Source organism: Mus caroli, chromosome 2, assembly GCF_900094665.2.
Source record: "Mus caroli chromosome 2, CAROLI_EIJ_v1.1, whole genome shotgun sequence".
Lineage (NCBI taxonomy): Eukaryota > Metazoa > Chordata > Mammalia > Rodentia > Muridae > Mus > Mus caroli.
In genome coordinates, this window is record NC_034571.1 from 28,710,559 (window position 1) to 28,731,878 (window position 21,320).

Consider the following 21,320-nt stretch of genomic DNA (forward strand, 5'->3'; position numbering starts at 1 on the left):
GAGGAAAGTTGGGGGCCCAGGGGTTTGAAGCTGGCTTGACGGTGGCTTATTTACAGATTCTACATAAGACTCAGATGCCCAAGGTTATGGCGTCTATGACACAGGCTGCCTGCCAGCACCGAGCAGTGCACAGCTTCGGTTGCCCGCCATTGGAGACCAAAACGGGGCTGAGTCGGGTTTCAGGACAGAGTCCCCTTTCTCTTTCAAGGCAAATCCTGTGTTCACCCCTGTTTCGTGAGATTGAAAGTCAAAGGTCAAAAAGCTAGCTTCTCTCAGGCTGGTCAGCTCGGAGGACTTCCCTAGGGACCTTAGCATGGACATGGCCCCAGCTGCAATAATCAACACCAAAATAATAATAGACACAATAATAAATAAAATAAAAAGCATTACGTTGTTCTTCCTAAGGACAGCTAAACACAATGTACCTCAGATAAAAGGAGCTGTGACATCATAAATCTTCACACAGATGGCAAGAGCCACAAAAAAAAAAAACACACCAAAAAACAAAAACACACACACACACACACAAAACAGAAACAGAAACAATTCTTTTTTTGTTTGTTTGTTTTTTGTTTTTTTGAGACAGGGTTTCTCTGTGTAGCCCTGGCTGTCCTGGAACTCACTCTGTAGACCAGGCTGGCCTCGAACTCAGAAATCCGCCTGCCTCTGCCTCCCGAGTGCTGGGATTAAAGGCGTGGCCACCACACCCGGCTCCAAGGTTCAATTCTTAGTATCACAGAGAGAAGGGGCGGGGGAGGAAGAAGAGGGAAGGAAGGAAGGAAGAAAGGAAGGAAGGAACAACAGTGATTACATGATGAGGGAGACAGTCTGTATTTGCTAAAGAAAAGACGCTGCCCTTCTCTTGCACATCAGCAGGGACATTCATGTACTAACACCCCATTTGGTTCCCAGTATGCATGTATTTCTCTATCAACCACTGAGTTTCTCTTAGCACATATGGTGTGATAAGCAGTAAGTCTGGGAACCTTGGAGACCCAAGAAGTGGCCATCAGCCACATTAATAGACATGGCATCTAATGGCTCCCAGTTACATTTCTTGTGTGGTGTTCGCCCAGAGACCAACATTAGACGGAAAGCACACTTGGAAGAAAGTGCGATGGAATGGAGACTTCCTCCATCCCAGGAACCCAGCAGGCAGGCCAGGCCAGTGCAGGCACTGGACTTACCTCCAAGGAATCCTTGACTGGAGACTTTGAGTGCCTTGGCCAAGGGTGCTAATAAACACCCGCAATCTGACCAAAATTTCAACAGTACCAAGACTCTACCCTGGCCCAGCCTCTGGAACCTTCTGGAGGTATCATCACTGACATGAGAAGAAAGCTTCTAGAGGCAGGAACTAGTCCCTAGTTAGAGATAAGAACACAGAGCGATCCAGTTTCGGGAGGGATACGTTTCCTAAATCCATGCAATTGATTACAATAAGATCCCAGAAAGAAAGGGGGTGGAACCATTGCTCAGCAGCTAAGAGCATTTGCTGCTCTTGCAGAGGACCCAAGCTTGATTCCCATGGGATAGTTCACAACGGTCTGTAACTCTAGTTCCAGGGGATCCGAAACCCTCTCCTAACCTTGGCAGGCACCAGATATACACATGGCTCACAGACATACAAGAAAAACACACATCTATATAAAATAAAACAATAATTCTAAAAGTAGCTTCTAAAGATTATATATATGGAAAAAAAGAAACAGAAACATCCTATTTGGGTTTGGGCTCAGAATCAAGCACGGGAAGAAGGCGGGGCTCCAGGAAGAGAAGAACGCTGACATGCCAGAGAAAGGACCGGATGCGAGCTTCCACTGAGTACACAGACCAAGTGACTTCTGTTCTCAGCTCTCCTTCTGCCTCTGTCTCTGCCACTGTGTCATCTGTCCTTCTTCAGGTTGGCACTACTCCTGCTTCCTGTTGCCCGGCTCCCTCACCTGGGAACTCCTCCTCAGCTCCACCCTATTCATTTCCTGTTACCTTTCCTTTGAACTTTTAGCTCGTGACCATCATAGCTGAGAAAAGTTAAAGCTGCTTTCCCTGCAGGCCTTCTTCAGAATAACCTGTCTGAATAAGCCTTTGCTGTGTGCCTTCCTTCTCTATAAGACATTTGTAAATGCTAACTAAGCCTGGTGGGAGGGGAGCAAGACCAGGAGTTCACAGGAATCTTTGGCTACATAGTTCAGGACCAGCTTGGACCCTGTTTCCAAAAACCCAGGAGAAGAAAACCAAACGACTTTGGTTTTGCTTTTGAGGATGTCACTATGTTGTTTGAGCTGACCTGAAACTCCCAGAGATCTGCCTGCCCCCGTCTCTCAAATCCTGGGGTTCAATGTGTGGATGGCCATGCTCCCCCTGAACAGCAGTTTTTTCAAAGTTCCTATGCACACATTTTATGTTCTTTTCCACTTGAAATGACAAGAGGCAGCTCTCTGTGAACTGTACAGACCTCTCCAAGTACCCAGGCATAACTGGGGTATTCTGCTGGGGCGTGCAGTGAAGGTTGGGTGCTGGGGTGGTCTCGGCCCTCAATTGAGCAGCGGGAAAGTAGCAGAGAAGCCTGGTGACGTCTCCACACTGTGTAACTGCGTCATGGCTCTATGCCCAAGACCACTTTGTTGAAGATGTATGTCAAGAGTCTGGAAAGCTAGTTCATCATGACATTCCTGGATTTGGGCAATCACAGATACTTGGGTTTTTTTCTGTTTGTTGGCTTGTAGTTTTTTGTTTGTTTGGGGGGATGTGGTGGTGTGTGTGTGTGTGTGTGTGTGTGTTTTGGGGAGGAGGGGACAAGGTCTCACTTTATACCCTAGCTGGCCTGGCCTAGAACTTCCTATGAACACCAGGCTGACCTGAAAACTGACAGAGCTCCATCTGCCTCTGCCTCTCAAGTGCCAAGATTAAAGACAAGTGCCACCACACTGGACCCAAATATTTGTTTTTAACCTGTAGTTCAGCTCTTATTTGCTACCCACATACCCAGCACTAAAAGGCTGAGATTTATGACTATTTATATCAGTGAGAAAGAAAAAAATAGTAGCCCAAAGAGCCTGTCACCTGCTGTGAGGAAGCCAGCCTGTCTGATGAGCACTTCCCTCCTTCCTTCCCAGGATGCAGTTCTCCTAACTAATATCTCATTTTACAGTCTGTGGTCTGATTTTCTCCTCTCTCTCTCTCTTCCTTCCTTTTAGGTTTTTTGAGACAGGGTATCTCTGTGTAGCCCTGGCTGTCCTGGAACTCACTTTGTAGTCCAGGCTGGACTGGAACTCAGAGATCCCGCCTGCCTCTGCCTTCCAAGTGCTGGGATTAAAAGAGTGGGCCACCACTGCCCGGCAGGTCTGATTTTCTACACCAGACTTACTAGCACTTTACACCTCTCAAAGGTAAACTGGTCCAAGTGTGTCCGTCCACCCTGACTTAGTAAATAGGGCAGGAAAAACTAGCAAACTGAACCCAGAACCTCAGAGGCTTTCGGAGCTGGCAGCACGCAGTGCCTGTGGAACTCAAGAGGAGAACATATGGGCAGACTGCATACTTTTCACCACTGGCCATGGCTGGTGAACACACTTCAACACCCCAGAACGATGGTGCTTCCCCTTGGCCTGGAGGAGCCAAGACACCTGGTGATTATGGGCCTCTGTTGCTGGTCTCTGCTACTTTGTAGTTTCTTCTTTTTCCCACCCTTTATCCCCTGGCATCACCCCCTATCACTAAAAAAGGAAGAAAGAAGGATAGAGAGGAAAAGAAATAAAGATCTCTGAATCTAATTTCTTTCTTATTTCTCTTGGAGCACAACTCTAACAAACGAACCCACCGCCCTGAATGACCAAGAACCCCAGCCTCACCCACGGGCCCAGCATTTACATACACACTGGAGAATTCCCAGAATTCCAAATATCACACTATCGGAGAAACTACCTGCAGCTGGCAACGCCATGCCTCTGCTAGAGCACCCCCAAATCCCACACATGGGATTAAAACAAAATCATATTCATAGTATTTTTATGTTTTTTTAAAAAGAAACTCAAAATTCCATACTTCCTACTAGAGGCCTCAACGTGGAGGGAGGAACAAATGAGCTACAAACACAGTTCCTCAAGACTCCTCTCCCGGCTGGACAGGATGGCGCACACCTTTGATCCCAGCACTCGGGAGCAGAGGCAGGAGATTGGTGTTTGAGGTAGCCTAGTCTACAGAGCCAGTTCCAGGACAGTCAGGGCTGCATGGAGAATCCATATCTGGGGGGAAGGGGAATCCCCCTCTTACCACCAGTCTTTTCATTCACTGAATTTCCAGTTTTCCTGTAACTAGACTGTGGTCTCTTGGGCAGGAGGACATTCCTTGGGGACTCTGAGTCTAAGATGAAAAGATATTGATTTTAGGATCTCTCAACAACACATCCCATCCCAGCTGAAAGCTCTCAACTGCTGTCAGTGTCTCCCACTCTTAATCATAAGCAGACAACACAGTTTGCTGAACATCTGAGGAAAAATTCCTGCATGCAAAGCAGACACTAAAACAAATAAAACTACCACCAAAAAAAAGAGGAGGAAATTGAGATTAGACACCTGTGTGTCTGTGTCTGTGTGTTAAAGAGAAACACCTAAAAATTACTGCATTCATTGCATCCATGAAATTTTGATAGAAACATAAACTTAAGCAGAGGAATTGAATGATAAACTTGAGGAATCCTCCTGGAAAACACAGCAATGCCAGATAGATAATTAGAAAGAAAAGGAAGTCTGAGCACCCTGAAGTGGGACAGCATCCTGAGGTGGGACATCCAGATGGTAGGTCACAGATATGGGAGGCACGGTGGAAGCTATTTAGGCCACTTTTCCAGCAGGTAACACTCTGAGAATATCTAAAGCAAAGCTCACTGGGAAACTCTCAGAGACATGACTGCCTCATCTTAAATCCCAAGGCAGCAAGCAGCCTTTACAACAAGGTGAGCCTGGAGTCTGAGTCTTTTTCCTGTCTTCAGACGCACCAGAAGAGGGTATTGGATCCCATTACAGATGGTTGTGAGCCACCATGTGGTTGCTGGGAATTGAACTCAGGACCTCTGGAAGAGCAGTCAGCTCTTAACTGCTGAGCCATCTCTCCAGCCCCGAGTCACTTTTTAAACATTTATTTATGGGCTGGTGAGATGGCTCAGTGGGTAAGAGCACCCGACTGGTCTTCTAAAGGTCCAGAGTTCAAATCCCAGCAACCACATGGTGGCTCACAACCATCCGTAACGAGATCTGGCGCTCTCTTCTGGAGTATCTGAAGACAGCTACAGTGTACTTACATATAATAAATAAATAAATCTTTAAACATTTATTTACTTATTTAATGTGTGTGTGTGTGTGTGTGTGGCGCGCGCGCGCATGCACACACCAGCACTCTTCCCTGCTTGCTCTTGGAGGGCTACTGCTTAAAGACCAGAGTGTGACAGGACCCAAAATCACAGCAGAACCCTGCTCAGCTCCCACACTTCATTTTTCTCCTGAGAAGGGCTTGTCTCTGAATTCCCTCCTAGGCTACCATAAAAAACTAAGTCACCTGGAAAGACATGGCCAGAACTTGGTCACTCCTCACTGCTGAGAACCCCCACATCTGTGAGTTCTTCCTCTGTGGGCTGCCAGCCTATAGCAGCTCTGTCCCTCCTGCCGTCACAGGAACCTCATGAGGCTGTTTGAGAAAAGCCACCACTGTATGTGAGCTCAGTGTGAGCTGTCTTTCTGCCCCACTACTGCAGTTCTCCCAACTTGTCCTTGTCAGTCTGTCTGGCATGAAACACCAGTCTAGTGCTGTCTGTCCCTGAAAGTCACACAGGAGAAGGCCTGCTGATGAGGTGATTCACTCAACAGACATTATAAACTGAGTCCCTACTGTGGGTAAGAGCCCAGACTAGGGGGTTCCAAGATGCCTCCCAAAGCCTGATCTGTGTGATGTCATGTCAGCACAAACCCTGTCTTTCCACATCTTCACACTTCCTCCTCCAAGCAACCAGGAGCCATGAAGTCAGCACAGACAGCTCCTCACTCTAACTCTTGGGAAGGACCAAGAAAGAGGTGAACATCCTCAAGGGTCCAGACTTCAAAGCCTCCTTGCTGGAGAGTGGGGCCTTGCCCAGGAGCTGAACAACTGCAGCTGGCTCAAGGTCACTGGGAGTTAAGGGCAAAGGCTCAGTCACCCAGGATAGCTCTGGCTCCCCGCTGACTCTCAGGCCTCCTGGCTGTTCCCTTTGGGCCTGCCAGTCAGCGTCAGTGTCTCCCTCACTTGTTCTCCCACATTTCCCATCCTCTCCTCTGAATGACTGTCCCCAACAGCATGTCATCGCATGGCCCCCAGCCTGCACCTCCATCGTGACCTCTCTGATCTTTGCTGTCCCTGCCCACTGCCTCTTAGCAGATTTTCAGAGACAGTGCCTGGGGAAGGTAACGTCCCCCACATGTGCTGTTTCTCTTGCCCTTGCCTCCTGTTGAACAATACGACCTTAGGACTTGCTGTGCTAAACTAGGACTGGTTTCCAGCCTTCTCTTTTCATCCCTTGCATCTGATGGCTGTGATGTAACCCGTCAACATCTGTAAGACGTCTCCCAGCTTACCTCCTTCCCCCATCCACTCTCTGTCTCAGACCTAGGTTACCAGCCTCCCAAACGCTGCCGCAGCCAGGACACCACCACAGTTCCTAACTCCCTGCCTCCCATCCAATCTCCAGAGAGAACCAGAGCGCTTTAAACTATTCTGACCCTGTCTCCCACTGACTTAAAAATCTGCATGGGGGTCTCCAGGACTTCTGAAAAACAACATAAGATCCTGAGAGATGACTCAGTGGCAAAGGAGTGTGCTACCAAGCATGATGCCCTGGGGGATCAGAAGCAGAAAACCAACCCCCACAGGTTGTCCCAACCTCCACAGACATACTGTGGCACATACCCACTCCTTCCCATTCCAAAAATAAACACAATAAGGATTTTAAAACAGCACCAGGCTAAGGAAATCTAGCAACACTCCCACCCCCGGCTTCTCTGTCTCCCCTTCCCCAGCCAAGCAACACTGGATTCCTCTTTCCTGCCAACCTCAGCCCTTCTGCTTGCCTTATCCAGGCCCCACTGAGACCACTTTCTGCATAGCTAGCCTTTCCTTTTACAAATCTCCTTATCTTCACTTGTTTCCTGGGGATCCCAACATTATCCAGAGTCCCAGCCAGAGCAAGTCACTGTTGGGCTACATGGACGCCCACCAGAACCAGTTTTAGCTGGGCTTGGTGGTACGGGCCTATAATCCCAGCACAGTGGAGGCCAGGGCAGGAGACCAGGTTTCCGCACCCATCACCTTGCTGCACAATAGGCAGTCTATACGGTGGATGAATGAACAAAGGCATTGGGTCCAAATCCCTTGGAGGCCACTGAGTGAACTCAGGTGTGTTTGACAGTCCTTGAGTTTTCTGACATCTCCAAAGGCCACTACAGAAAGACTGACTTCTGGAGACCAATTTGAACCTGTACCTTCACAACCAGGCTCCCTTCCTACCCTAAATGAGAACAGCTGATGCAGGGTCATGTAGAGTTCACAGGGGCTTGTTGTAGTAGAACCTATTTCTTGCCCATCCTCGCGAGTTGTCTGGGGAAGCTGTGACTTAAAGCAAAGCCTCCTGAGGTAGAGAACTCAGTTCTGTGAACTGTTCAAAGCAACTGCAATGATGAGGGAGAATCTGCTTGCTTGCTGAGAGGCTGACTGGCAGTTCATGGGGGTGTACGACAGCCAGGAACAGGTGAAGGGTATACCAGCTATCTCCCCAATGGCCAAGACACCTGCTCTTAACATCTTCATTTACTCAGAGGAAAGACATTATTAAAGAATGCTTACAAGAAAGACTCATCCAGGAATTAGCATTTTCAGTAGCACTTCACAGTGCTTAATCCCTATCCAAGCACCCTTAGGACGAGCTGCTGTGTCCCTCTGATCAGCCTTAAAGCTGGCATTCCTGAGACAGTTGTCCTAGGGCAAGCGTGGGACCAGAGTGCACGATTTAGGGCTGCTGGACTGCCAGAGGTAACTATAAAAGTTGGCCTGACCAATTCACTAAAGAAAGCTCTGATGTGGATGCTGGAGATTGAACTGGGGCTCAGCGCACTGCGTGCTCTTAATTGCTGAGCTATCTTTCTAGCCTAGATCCAGTTTCTTCTGTTTGACCAAGGAAGTCAGCTTCCCATTGCCTCTTGCTGCTGTTGAGCTCTTCAGTTGCCAAACACCTGTTTGCCTCAGAGGTGCTGTGTGCCAAAAAATAAATTAATTAATTTTAAAAAAACCATAGCCGGGCGTGGTGGCGCACGCCTTTAATCCCAGCACTCGGGAGGCAGAGGCAGGCGGATTTCTGAGTTCGAGGCCAGCCTGGTCTACAAAGTGAGTTCCAGGACAGCCAGGGCTATACAGAAAAACCCTGTCTCGAAAAACCAAAAAAAATAAATAAATAAATAAATAAAAAACCATTCAATGTACAGCCAACACAATAAGCCCTTGTTGGATTCAGGACAGATGCAAGTCCTCTCACAACTGATGAAAACACAGGGATGCTACTTAGTCCCTAAACCACTACTTAGGGAAACTTGCCCCAACTTAAATTGTAAATCACATTATTATAAGGTGACAACCAGTTCAAAACAGAACTATATCTAGAAATAAACACCAAAAACAAAACAAAACCCCCCAAAACAAAATGGGCATAGTAGTTCATGCCTTTGATCCCAGCACTTGGGAGGCAGAAGCAGGTAGATCTCTGTGAGTTTGAGGCCAGCCTGACCTACAGAGTGAGTTCCAGGACAGTCAGGGCACACAGAGAAACCCTGTCTCGGGGGAAAAACAAAACAAACATTCAAAGGAAGGGAAGGAGATGAGGTAGAAGGCATACTTGAGCCTAAGAATTGAGTTTAGCCTGGAACTAACACAAAGATCCTGTCAGAGGAAGGAAGGAGGGAAGGGAGGGGCAGAGGAGGGGTGAGAGAGCCTGGGCGAGGAAGTGTAGAACCAGAACCGGAGCCCTCAGACACCCAGAGGAAAGGTGAGGCAGTGCAGCTGCTCTGTGGGCTCCGCAGCAAGTAAAGGAGCCACGGAGGTGGCTCAGTGGGAAAGGTGCTTGCCGCTAGGACTGATAATCCTAGTTCAGTTCCAGGCCCCGCATGGGAGAAGGTGAGAACCAATGCAGAACTTCTACATGTGTGCAATGGTATGTGTGTGCACACACACACACACACAAAGTAAAATGCTATGTAAAAGACCTCATTTTTACAGAGGATAGGGGAGTTGAGATAGGGTCTCACTACATGGTCTTGACCAGCCTCGAACTTTTCATGCAGATTATGGTAGTCTGGAGCTCACTGCAATCCTCCTGCCTCTGGTGCTCAGATAGCCAGCTCAGATAGCTCAGATACTACAACTGCTCTACATGAAAGAAATCAAGTTGTTTTTTAAAAACAAAAAATGATTTATTTATTTATTATGTGTAAATGCACTGTAGCTGTCTTCAAATACTCCGGAAGAGGGAGTCAGATCTTGTTACGGATGGTTGTGAGCCACCATGTGGTTGCTGTGATTTGAACTCAGGACCTTTGGAAGATCAGTTGGTGCTCTTAACTGCTGAGCCATCTCTCCAGCCCAGAAATCAAGTTTTAAAAAATTTATATACTTTGTGTGTGTGTGTGTGTGTGTGTATGTGTGTGTACGTGTGTATGTATGTAGGTCAGAAGCTGGCATAATGTGTCTCTTGCTATCAGTACCTACCTTAGCTTATGCAGTTTCTCTCTGTGCCTACGGCTCAGATTTGCGTTACTGCTTGGCCAGTGTGTTCCAGGGTCCTTCTGTCTCCTCTACCCACGCCCTAGCTAGGGTTACAGATAAACATGACTATACCTGGCACTTTTACCTGGAGCTGGGGGTCAGAACTCAGGTCCTCATGCTTGCATAGCAGGGACTGTCTCCACTGAGCCAATACCCAGAAATCTCATTTTAAGAGTAGTGCACACCTTTGATCCCAGTACTTGGGAGGCAGAGACAGGTGGATCTCTGTGTGTTAAAGGCCAGCCCGGTCTATAGAGTGAGTTCCAAGCCAGCCAATGCTACATAGTGAGATCCTGCCTCAAAAACAAACAAACAAACAAACAAAAGAAAAAGAGCATGCTCTATTCCATTGGTATGATATTCTGGAAGACGCAAAGCTCCAGGGAATGGAAAAAGGTTGGTGGTTGCCAGGAGCTGAGGATGGGAAGAGACTATCCATAGGGAACAGCATGAGAAAATCTGGCATGTTTTTGTTTGTCTGACTGCCTGTCTGTCTGTCTGTCTGTTTAGACAGGATCTTCCAGAGAGCCTGCATTTGACTCCCAGCATACACATCCAGTGGCTCACAACCACCTGTAACTCCAGCTCCACTGGAGCTGGCACCCCCTTCAAGATTCTATCGGCACCTACACTCAAGAGACACACAAATAAAAATAAATCTTAGCCAGGGGGGGGTGGCAGGCACACCTTTAATCCCAGCACTCAGGAGGCAGAGGCAGATGCATCTCTGTGAGCTCGAGTTTCAAGACAGCCAAAACTATACAAAGACACTTTGTTTTGAACAAATCATAGATAGATAGATAGATAGATAGATAGACAGAGTTAATCTTAAAAAAAAAAAACTGAAACCATAGTCCTGGGGCAGCAACCTGGCTCAGTGGATACAGGTATTTGCAGCTGACCTTGAACTGAGTTGGATCCTTGAGACCTACGAGGTAAAAGGAGGGGCTGACTCCTGAAAGCCTTCTTCCCTCCACAGGTCTGTGGCACACTCCCAACTCAAACAAATAAATAGGTTTAATCTTAAAATGAAGCTGTGGTCCTGAAGTGAATAAAACATGACCCTTTAAATCCAGGAAGATACTCAGCTCCTGAGGCTCTTGCTGGGCAGGCCTGGGGACCTTCGTTCATCCCCAGTAAAAAGCTGGCACAGGGGCACAAGAACCCACAATCCCAGCTAGCATGGGGGCCTCCCATAATTCTAGTTACTGAGCCTGTTCTCGTTCTCCTGAGTTGTCTGTCCAACATTAACTGTGTGTCAGTGCCTACATCATGCACTGAGGACAGGCCCAAGAACAAGACCCCTGCTCTCCACTGAAGAAACATTCAGACCAGTTGGGCAAGACCAATACACACAAGTAAGACACACAGTGTGTTCTACAGCATGCTGGGAAAGCAGCAGAAAACCTCTGGAGGACTGGTGGCCACACAGTCGACCTAGTCCCATTTTGCTGTTGGTTTGGTTTCTAGGGGCTTGTTGGCTGGTTGGTTTGAAGACAGGGTCTCACTAAGTATCCCAGACTGGCCTGGAACTCTGCCTCCGGAGTCCTGGAGAAAAAGGCATATGCCACCATGCTTGCTTGGCACAGCAGATTCATGTTTTCTTAGCTTTCAGCTTTGAAACTCCCATAGTTCCTAGCAAGCTCTAAACAAATGTCTGTAGAATAAGTAGCTAAATCAACCCATATCCTCTTCTTACACCTACAGCCCACGGGCTATCCAATGAAGCTCAACTCAGAAGGGCCCACAAGGGCCCTGGGGCTGGTACTGCACATGTGCAAGGCTCTAAACTAGATTGGGGCAGATTCCGGGGAAAGGTAAGGGGCTCAAAACTACATTTATTTTGTGTTTATTCATATCCTAAGTGATGTGGGCTTCCCCCCAAAACAAACAAAGAACAGGATAATTTTTTACTTCTGAAAAAATCTGACAGTGAATGTGCTGGCTAGTTTTATGTCAACTTCACACAGCTAGAGCCTTTAGAGGAGGGTGCCTCAATTACAAAATTGCCTCTGTAAAATGGGGCTGTAGGCAAGCCTATAGGGCATTTTCTTAATTACTGATTGAAGTGGGAGGGCCCAGCCCATTGTGGGTGAGACCACCCCTGGGCTCTGTAAGAAAGCAGGCTGAGCAGGCCTGAATCCCCTCCTGAGTTCAGGTGCCTGCTCAGTCCTGACTTCCTTCAATGATGAACTGTGATGTGGAAAAATCCTTTCCTCCCAAAGCTAATTTTGGCCATGGTGTTTCATTACAGCTACGATAACCCCAACTAAGACAGTGACTATGGAATGTTAACTTAGAGCAAAAGGAAGGTGACATTTAAACTGGTGCATAGTGGTTTTTTAAAAGCTTTAGCTGCAGCTGTAGCTCAGTGGGTAGAGTGCTAACCTAGCATACTAGAGGCCCCAGGTTCAATCCCAGCACTGCTGAAAATGGAGACAGTAGTGGGAGGCTCCAGAGGGAGAAGCTGGAGGATCAGTTTTAACTCATGCTGAGCCCCTGGCAACTCTAGGCGTACCTGGGCTATATTAGACTCAGTTCTCAAGTCAGCGAAAAAGGAAAGCATCTTCATCTCACTTCTATTTTTTGGAGAAAAAAGCCAAAGCAGAAACCCCACCCAAAACTAGAAGGTAGCATTCAATAGTATTCAGAGATGCATTTTCCTAAAGCACACGCCTAACTCAATTGTCACAGGAATAGAAGCCTGTTCACACATTCATCATTTTTTTTAATTGCACTTATTTTTGCACACCACAGTTTCACTTTGTTTCAAAGGAAATTTTGGCCATATTGCATACTGATATATATATATATATGTATATATATATATATATATATATATATATATATAAAACTTTTTCTGATGCTTACTTCTAAAAGAGGTAAGGCGAGAGGTTATGGTGACACCTAAGGGTCTTGGCAAAAGGATGCAAACACCTCACCACCTGGGTATGGTGGTGCAAGCCTAGAACCCCAGCATTTTGGTAGCCTGAGACAGGAGGATTACCATGAATTCAAAGCCAGCCTGCACTGGGTAGCAAGTACCAGGTTAGCCAGGGCTGTAAAGTGAGACCTTGTCTCAAATTAACAAAAAATAAGCTGAAGTTGGTGGCTCACATCTATAATCTTCAGCATTTGTGACGCCGAGGCAGGAGGATTAAGATAAATTTAATGCCAGTCTAGGTTACATAGTGCCTTCTGGGCCAGCAGCTTGGACTGTAGAGACTGTCTTGGGGATTCTTTAATAAGTATTTTATCTTTCAAATGTAGTATTCAAAAAATAATACCTGGAATACGACATTCCATTCCATACCTCTAACCCCTGAAAAGGGGGGTATAAAGAAAACTGTATGTATGTAGAATGCAAGGATGTTATTTTTACCTGAATTACAAGGAAATGGACACTAGATTTTTAAAAATTAATTAACAGTGATTTCAGCAAGTCATTTAACTGCTCCAAGCCTCAATTGTTTTCCCATGGGTGAAAATGAAGATGTTGACGACAGAAAATCCCTAGGGATACTTGCAGCCTTAAACACCGATTCTCCTCAGAAAACAATTCAAGTAGCCTTTAGAGCAGGGTGCTAGCACGAGCATTTAAAAAGGTCGACTTTTGGTTTTGTTTTTATAATAATTTCTCCTGATGTACTATATAGGGAAGAGTATTTCGCCCCCCCCCCCATACCAGTCAAAAGATAAGGGTTAGGCAGTTAGTATGCTCAACAGTTATGCTGCATTTGATGGGGGGCGGGGAGGAAGCTGCCATTGAACAGGATCACTGAAAAGGGAAACTGTAAATTTCCACCTCTCCTACAGGGAAAAGGCACTTTCATTTTCTTTCCCACTCTAAAAAGAGCCAAAGCCACAGCAGTCTTCACGCGGTTTCATTGTAAAGACGTGCCAAAATACTGAAGAGGCACTATTTTTCTACCTAGGTCACCCATCTTTGAGAATACCCACAGCCCGCCCTCACTTCGACGCTCCCCATCCATTATAAAATAAATAAATAAATAATAAATTTAAACATGTCTGCTGTGCGTTTCATGCAAACCCATAAACAGTCACATCTTCCCCGCAGCGACGCCCAGATCTGAGTCCCACAAGCAGCGAGACTGCAGACTGCGGCGCTGGCTGGGGCCACTCCTCCCGCGACACTCCGAAACTGCTCCTCTTTCCCTTGGGATTTCTAAAGGTTCGGACCCGCTAAGACCCCTCCCTTTAAGTCCAGCCCGGGGAAGGGGAGGCGGAGAGAGCCCTGCGGGAGCAGCGCCGCAGGAAAACCCCGTGTCCCCTGCCCAGCTGGCAGGAGTGGCCCTGGCGGCGCGCGCCCAGCAGCTCCCAGGTGGGTCTCTGAAGCCGGGGACAGCGCCCTGCTCCCGGGAGAGGGAGGCAGGGAGGGAGGAGGACGCAGGCCAGGCTTCGTTCGTCACGATTCACGAGGGAGGGTGGGAAAGAGGGAGGGATTGGAGACAGAAAAAAAGGGGGGGGAGCAGAATTGAGATATGCAGAAGGCAAGGAAAGGAGACGGTAGGAAAGGAATACGTCTGGAGAAGAGTTGGGGTGCAGAAGGGTGATGCTGCAGAGGAGGGTGGTGGGCTGGAGGGGATAAAGGCGCGGGTGGGGGAGGTGAACAGGGAGAGAGAGGAGAGGGATGGGATGAAGGAAGAGTGATGGCGTGATGGAGGTGAATGGATGAAGGTAAAAAGGAAAACGAGATGTTTATGAAGGCGAGGTATGAGGAGGAGGGATGGGATGAAGAGAGATGGAGGAATAGAGACTGAGGAGGCGTCTGGGGTGAGGAGGACTGAGGTGAAGAGGGGATCTGGGTGAAGCGTGAGTCAGGGAAGCCTGCTGGCCGCAGGAAGCCAGAGGGGCATCCCTCCCGGGAGGGCGGCGCCTGAATAACGGGTTTCGCCGGCCCCGGGGCAGCACCCGGACGCCACTTACTCTCTCCGACCACCGCCTTGAGGCCAATGGGGGCCATGGCGTTCTTCGAGTCTCCGGGCTCCGATGCTCCTCCCGCGACACCGTCGCCTCCCCCGGGCCGCGCGCCCCGCTGTCTGCAGCCCGCCGCCCCGCAGTCGCGCTCGGGACCGACTGACGCGCGGACTCCGCGCGGGGGCGCGACTCGGGCCAAAGCGAGGCTGTATAGCGGCCAGCGCGCGCGGGAGGGGCGGGGCTGTGGGGCGGGGCCTCGAGCCAGCCGTCATCGTCACCCGCGCGCTGCCGCCAATAGAAGCGCGGCCCGGGCGTGAGACCCCGCCCTCCGGGATGCAGGCTCCGGGAGCGCCCTCCCCTGCGCCTCACGCTCGCGCCAGGGCCTCAGGGTCCTAAAATCCCCTCTCCAGCCCTGCACGGGCTGCCCAAGTCATGGGAATCTCCCTAAAGCCAGGCTGTGATGCCCTTCCTGCTTTTTTGGGAGCCTTCCATTTTCTCCTGCCAAAAAAACAAACTCTGAGAGCAGATTCTTATTAACTGTAGTCCCATTCCCAGCCACAACATAGGCTTACAGTACACTGACACTATCCCTGTGTCTCTGTGGTCTGTTTACCATTGTTGGAGCGCTAAGCTCTGTGTTACACACCTTTCAGGTATCATTTTACTAAATTCGCGCAATAACCGAACATCATTTCTAATCTTCATTTTCAGGTGCAAAAACACCGGAGGCGCTTGCTGTTGTACCATTTGTCTATCAGTCACTAATGAATATTATTCTCCCATTACTATGTATATAAGCTATGTATATGTATTACTATGGATATTCTGTATACTGGAGCTGCACTCGTGCACAAGATATGGAACAAATCCAGTAGTTTCCAAGGTCCAAATCTAATTAGGAAATACTACAGAATCAACTCTGGACTCAGCATCTCCTTCCTCCTGTCTACATGGTCACATACTGGTTTTCAAAGTGCCACCTTTGCTAATGAAGACGGTTGCTTTGGAAATACAGAACAAGAGTAGGAGATGTACCTCAGAGGTGGAGCACTAGCTTGTTATATGCAAGGTCTCTCCACTTTGATCCCTGATGGTGGAAAATAAAATAAAGTGCAAAGAAAAAATGAACAAGTCCAACTAACTTAAAAATCACAAAGGATGGGGCTGGAGAGATGGCTCAGTGGTTAAGAGCACTGGCTGCTCTTCCAGAGGTCCTCAGTTAAAGTCTTAGCATTCACATGACAGCTCACAATTGTCTGTGACTGTATCTAGTAGGACCTAATGCCCTCTTCTGATGTGCATACATGCCAACAGAATACCCACATACATAAAATACATGCATAAATAAATCTTTTTTAAAAACATTTTTAAAAGGAAAAATCACAAAGGACCCAGGTGTGGTAACACATACCTTTAGTCCCAGCACTCAGGAGACAGAAAGCTAGGGGATCCCTGAGTTTGAGACCAGTCTGGTCCTCAGAGCAAGTTTCAGAACAGCCTGGTCTATAGAACAAGTTGAGGGACAGCCAGGGCTGCACAGAAAATCGCTATCTTTACAAACAAACAAGAAAGAACCATAAAGGAGGGCATAGCGGCACAGACCTTTAATCCCAGCACTTGGGAGGTAGGGGCAGGACAAACTCTGTGAGTTCTTGGCCAGCCTGGTCTACATAGTGAGTTTCAGGCAAGCCAGAGCTACATATACCCAGTTTCAAAAAAAACAAAACAAAACGACAACAAACTCACAAAGGAAGAGCTATTGAGAGGCCTCAGTGGGTAAAGGCACTTGTCGTCTGGCCTTATATCCTAAGTTTGACCCAGTTAGTGCAAGGAGCAAGCAGACTCCCACATGTTCTCTGACCTCCACACACGCACAGTGGCGCTTGGTATCAGACATTAGGTAAATATAATAAAACTTTTACAGCAGTTCTCTGGAACCAACTCCCTAAAATTGTCTGACTTCCACATGAGTGCCACAGAGAGTGTACACACACATCATAACTCACATGAGTGCCACAGAGTGTGTACATACATCATACTCACATATACATATAATAAATTAATTTTTTTAATCATAAAGGACTGCTAGACATAGTGGCAAACATCCCAGTGTTTGAGAGGGTAAGGCAAGAGACTTTCTGTGAACTTCTGCCAGCCTGGGCTACATGGTAATCTCCTGTCTCAAAACCCTGAAACAAAGTAGCCACAAAGTATGGCTGTTGGGTGGAGGCATTCCCAGCAAGGCTGATAACCTGAAGTTACTGGAGCCCACATAAAGAGCAAAAAGAGACCCCACAAACTGTTCTCTGACCACACACCATGACAAGCAGGAAGCACAAAACTGATCACAAAGGACAGGAGATATAGGCGTGAAGTCCATGAGTACCCCACCCGTGTGGACAACCCTGTGATCTGGGACCCTTTCCGCATATCATTCAGAAATCAAGTGATTTTTTTTTAATAGACAAGGATCCTGGGATTCAGAGAGGCTGTATTGAGTAGTGGCCAAGTAGTAATTCAAGTACTTTTTAAAACAAATGCATTTATTTATTTATTTATTTATATAATCTATCAATCTATTTACTTAGACAGGACTTACTATGTGGCTCTGTTTGATTTAGAATTTGTAGAAATTCACCTGCTTCTGCCTCCTGGTGCTGGAGTTAAAGGTGTTTGCCATTCCTGGCTTTAGTCATAGTTTATGATAATTTGCTTTTTTGTTTGTTTGTTTTGTTTTGTTTTTTTCAAGACAGGGTTTCTCTGTGTAGCCCTGGCTGTCCTGGAACTCACTCTGTAGACCAGGCTGGCCTCGAACTCAGAAATCCTCCGCCTGCCTCTGCCTCCCGAGTGCTGGGATTAAAGGCGTGCACCACCATGCCTGGCTTAGATAATTTGCTTTTTTTGTTTTGTTTTGTTTTTTTCCAGACAGGGTTTCTCTGTGTTGCCCTGGCTGATCTAGAACTCATTCTGTAGACCAGGCTGGCCTCCAGCTCAGAGAAAGGCTTGCCTCTGCCTCCCAATGCTGGGCTTGAAGGCTTAGCCACCACTGCTCCCCACTCCCCAAGCATGTGACAGGGGCCCATGTAGCTCAGGCTGGCCTTAAACTTGATATGTAGCTCAGGATGACCTTTAATCCCTCGTTCTCTCGTCACCTTTCACAAGCTGGAAACCTAGGCATGCACCGCCATGCCTGATTTATGTTGTGCCATCAGTCTACCAACTAAGCTCAGCCTTAGTCCCTAGAAATACAACTCTGTTATAATTTGAATTCTGAGCTACTGTCTTATACAGTACAACAAGAAAAGAAGCGAAAGCCTAAGGAAGAATTTTTCAAGGTCGTGAAGTGAATCATGGTGGAACGTAAGTAAAACACTGTATGTCCTAGTTCAAGACACTGGCACCAAGATGAGAAGATTTGACAACATTCTGTCATGAAAAATAAATGTTGGCAGGATCTGGGATTGATAAGGCAAGCCTCCAGGCACGTCTGTCTGTGAAGGGCTCTGATGATTCTGTTAGCCTCTGGGCATACCCACGGGAGGCTATTGTGATTAGGCTAATTGAGGTGGGAAGACCTGCCCACACTGGTTGGTATAATTCCCTAGGCTTTGAGCTGTGTGCAAATAGGCATTGCTTTCTGCTTCTTTACTGTGGACACGGTGTGACCAGCCACCACAAGCTCCTACCTTCCTTTCTACCTTGCCATAATGGACTTACCCTTTAACTGTAAACCAAAAATAAATGTTTTCTTCCTTAAAGTACTTTCATCAGGATGTTTTATCACAAGAACAGGAAAGGGAACCCAGACATCTGGCCTCGACTCCAGTCTTCACCCAAAGGACCTTTTGTCTCCTTCCTAGACAGAAGGTACAATATGTCTTCTCTCCATGTCTCAGTACAGAACCCATTGGTACATCTGGAGATGGAGCTAGTGTGTGTAAATGTGAGGGAACCCTGGGTACAGTTGTGACACCACATGCTCCTTCCTTAACCAGCTGGCATGTATCAACAGAGACTCTGCAGTTAATGCATCTACCACAGAAAATGAATTAGAAGCTCGAGAAATCCCTTCTGGCTACGGAGTTGGGATATTGAGGGCTGGATTGCCATTCACAAAGTCAAGTGGGCCAATCAGGGTTAACAGAGTAGCATCAGATGTCCAGCCTGCCCCGCCCCTGTGCTGTAAGGCATAACCCCTGCCCTTGTGGGTCGATGGCACAGACAGATGGTAGTAGGGGAGTCACACATGCTGGAAAGTGCTGAAACAAGAAAGGGACTGTGAAAGTCACTGACAGCAGGGCACCTGACCCAAGAACTGGCTGGGCTACAGTCAGAAAGGGCTCCTTGAACCAAAGCGGGGGGGGGGGCGAGTAGCAAGGGGGGACGGGAGAACATCCTATCCCCCTACAGTAGGTGCAAAACCTAGCAATAGGAAAGACTTTGACTTCTCCAGGAAAAGAGAGTCCATTGTGATTACATCAGAGAGCCTGAGCGTCATGTTGGCAGGCAGAGCTCCAGGAGAGGGGCCTGCTGTGTTGCTCAGGGACTTTCAGGTGGGGTGGGATCTCTGCACAAGAAGCCTCCTCAGAGATCACAGCAAATGCAGCAGCTCCTTATTTTCAGCAGAAACAAGGAGCAGAAAAAAGAGTTTCTGCATGTGAGTGTACTTGGGGTGTTCCCTGTCGGTGGCTAAGGTCAGAATGGACGCTATTTTTAAAAAGAAAGTTCAGAGAGCAAGTGGGATGAGACCGTGAACCCACCCACCGCAGAGCCTGATTTTGGTGGGTGCTGGCACCTGTAATTCCGGCACTTGGGATGTGGAAGCAAAGGACGGGAAGAGCTCAAGCGCTCAAGATGACCTTCCTTCATCCTTGGCTATGAAGCAAGTTCAAGGACAGGCTGAGCTTACTTGAAATCCTATCAGGAAAATAAAGATCCCTACCCTGACTTTGAGATCACACTGAATGTGGAATCCATCACCCGGCTCCAGACTTCCAGACATCTCTGAACCTTGGTTTCCCCATCTGTGCAACTTCTCTCTCAGGGTAGCTCTGAGGATACAGGATACAGCGCAATGACCAACAGTGTAAAATCTCCCCCAGGCAGACACCACTCACAATGTATTTAGAGAGGATGAGTGTTGAGATAGTCTTCCTAGATAACCCCAGACTGGCTTCAAACTAGCAATAATCCTCCTGCCTCAGCCTCTCGAGTTCTGGGATTAGAGGTGAGCTGTCTGTATTCTGCATTGGCTGAAAGTTTGAGACATCACAGAATACTTCAGCATTCATTGGGCTCTTACTCCTACTCCATTAAGTTGGTGATATTATTTTCTCAGGGCCTGCCAAGGTTAAGCTACCAGGCCAAAGTCCTAAGGTTGTAAATGCAGACCAGATATCCACTCCAGCCCTCATCTCCTGATGCCCAGTGGAGGCTGCAGAGCCCAGGAAGCAGTCTATGGCAGGAGAGGTTTGGCTATGTGGGCAGCTTGTTATGCACGTATCAGCGACAAGAACCAGATCACCTCGGGGAATTTGAGCCCAATCAGGTTCATTGCCCATCACTCCACCTCAGCCCCAGCGCGACCAGACCGGGATGATGCCGCAGGATGCTTAGGTCTAGCCTCCTTGGCCAGCAGAGGCGCAGGTGCGCTTTCAGTTACGCATGCGTGGCCCGCAGCCTCTGCAGAGCCCGCTGCAGTTCTGCTGCAGGCGTGGGAAGAATCCTAGGAGTTACGCTCGGGTCACGTGGTGGGGAGAGCTAGCCAGGTAAACAGGGTGGTAAGAGAAGAGATCCGAGTTGAGGACAGTTTACAAGGGAGCTGCCTGGAGGATCCGAGAATAAGAAAACACCTTAGCAAGAAATACGAATGGGGTGAATTAGAGAGTAGCAACTGGTAGCAACTGGGTGCTGTGATATATGCAGATCAAGCCCTGAGAACAGAGAGTGGGCCACTTCGCCGCTGCCTGGGGCATACATCTGCCTCGCTCTGCTTCAAAACTGCTTCGCCAGCTGTGTTCTTCTGTGCCCACCCCACCCTCTCCCTCTGACTGCTGGACCATTACATTCCCCATTTCTTGCACTGTTTTAGGAACATTTTCTTTAAAAAAGAAAAAAAAAAGTTTATTCGTGTGTGTGTGTGTGTGTGTGTGTGTGTGTGTGGACTTGTAGAGTTCAGTGGATTGCATGCTTGTGTGAGTCGGTTTACATTTCTACCATGTGAGAACAAGGTATCAAACAGGTTGGCTGGTGTGGCTGGAAATGCCTTTACCCACTGAGCTGTCTCTCTGTCACAGGAGCAATCTAAAGAAGTCTACAGGAGAGGGCTGGAGACAGGGCCCAGCAGTCAAGAGCACAGGCTACTCTTTCAGAGGCCCGGGTTTGATTCTCGGCACCCACACCCCAGCCCACAACCCTCTAACTCCAATTCTAAGGAATCTGATGACTCTTCCAACCGCCTCTGACTCCTGCATGTATGCAGTACATATGAGTGTACTCAGATACATACACATAAAATAAATAATGTTGTGACTCTTTTTTTTTTTTTT

At 47.8% G+C, this 21,320-nt stretch overlaps 1 protein-coding gene across 1 annotated transcript in view; it reads right to left on the reverse strand.

Moving 5' to 3' along the window:
* Positions 1-14,996, reverse strand: part of Stxbp1 (syntaxin binding protein 1) — a 61,241-nt gene extending 46,245 nt beyond the window's left edge. Inside the window, exon 1 of the mRNA XM_021156801.2 lies at positions 14,782-14,996. Within this exon, the coding sequence (XP_021012460.1) occupies positions 14,782-14,818 (37 nt within the window). The 5' untranslated portion in view covers positions 14,819-14,996. The remainder of the gene's footprint in view (positions 1-14,781) is intronic.
* Positions 14,997-21,320: the final 6,324 nt, after the last annotated feature.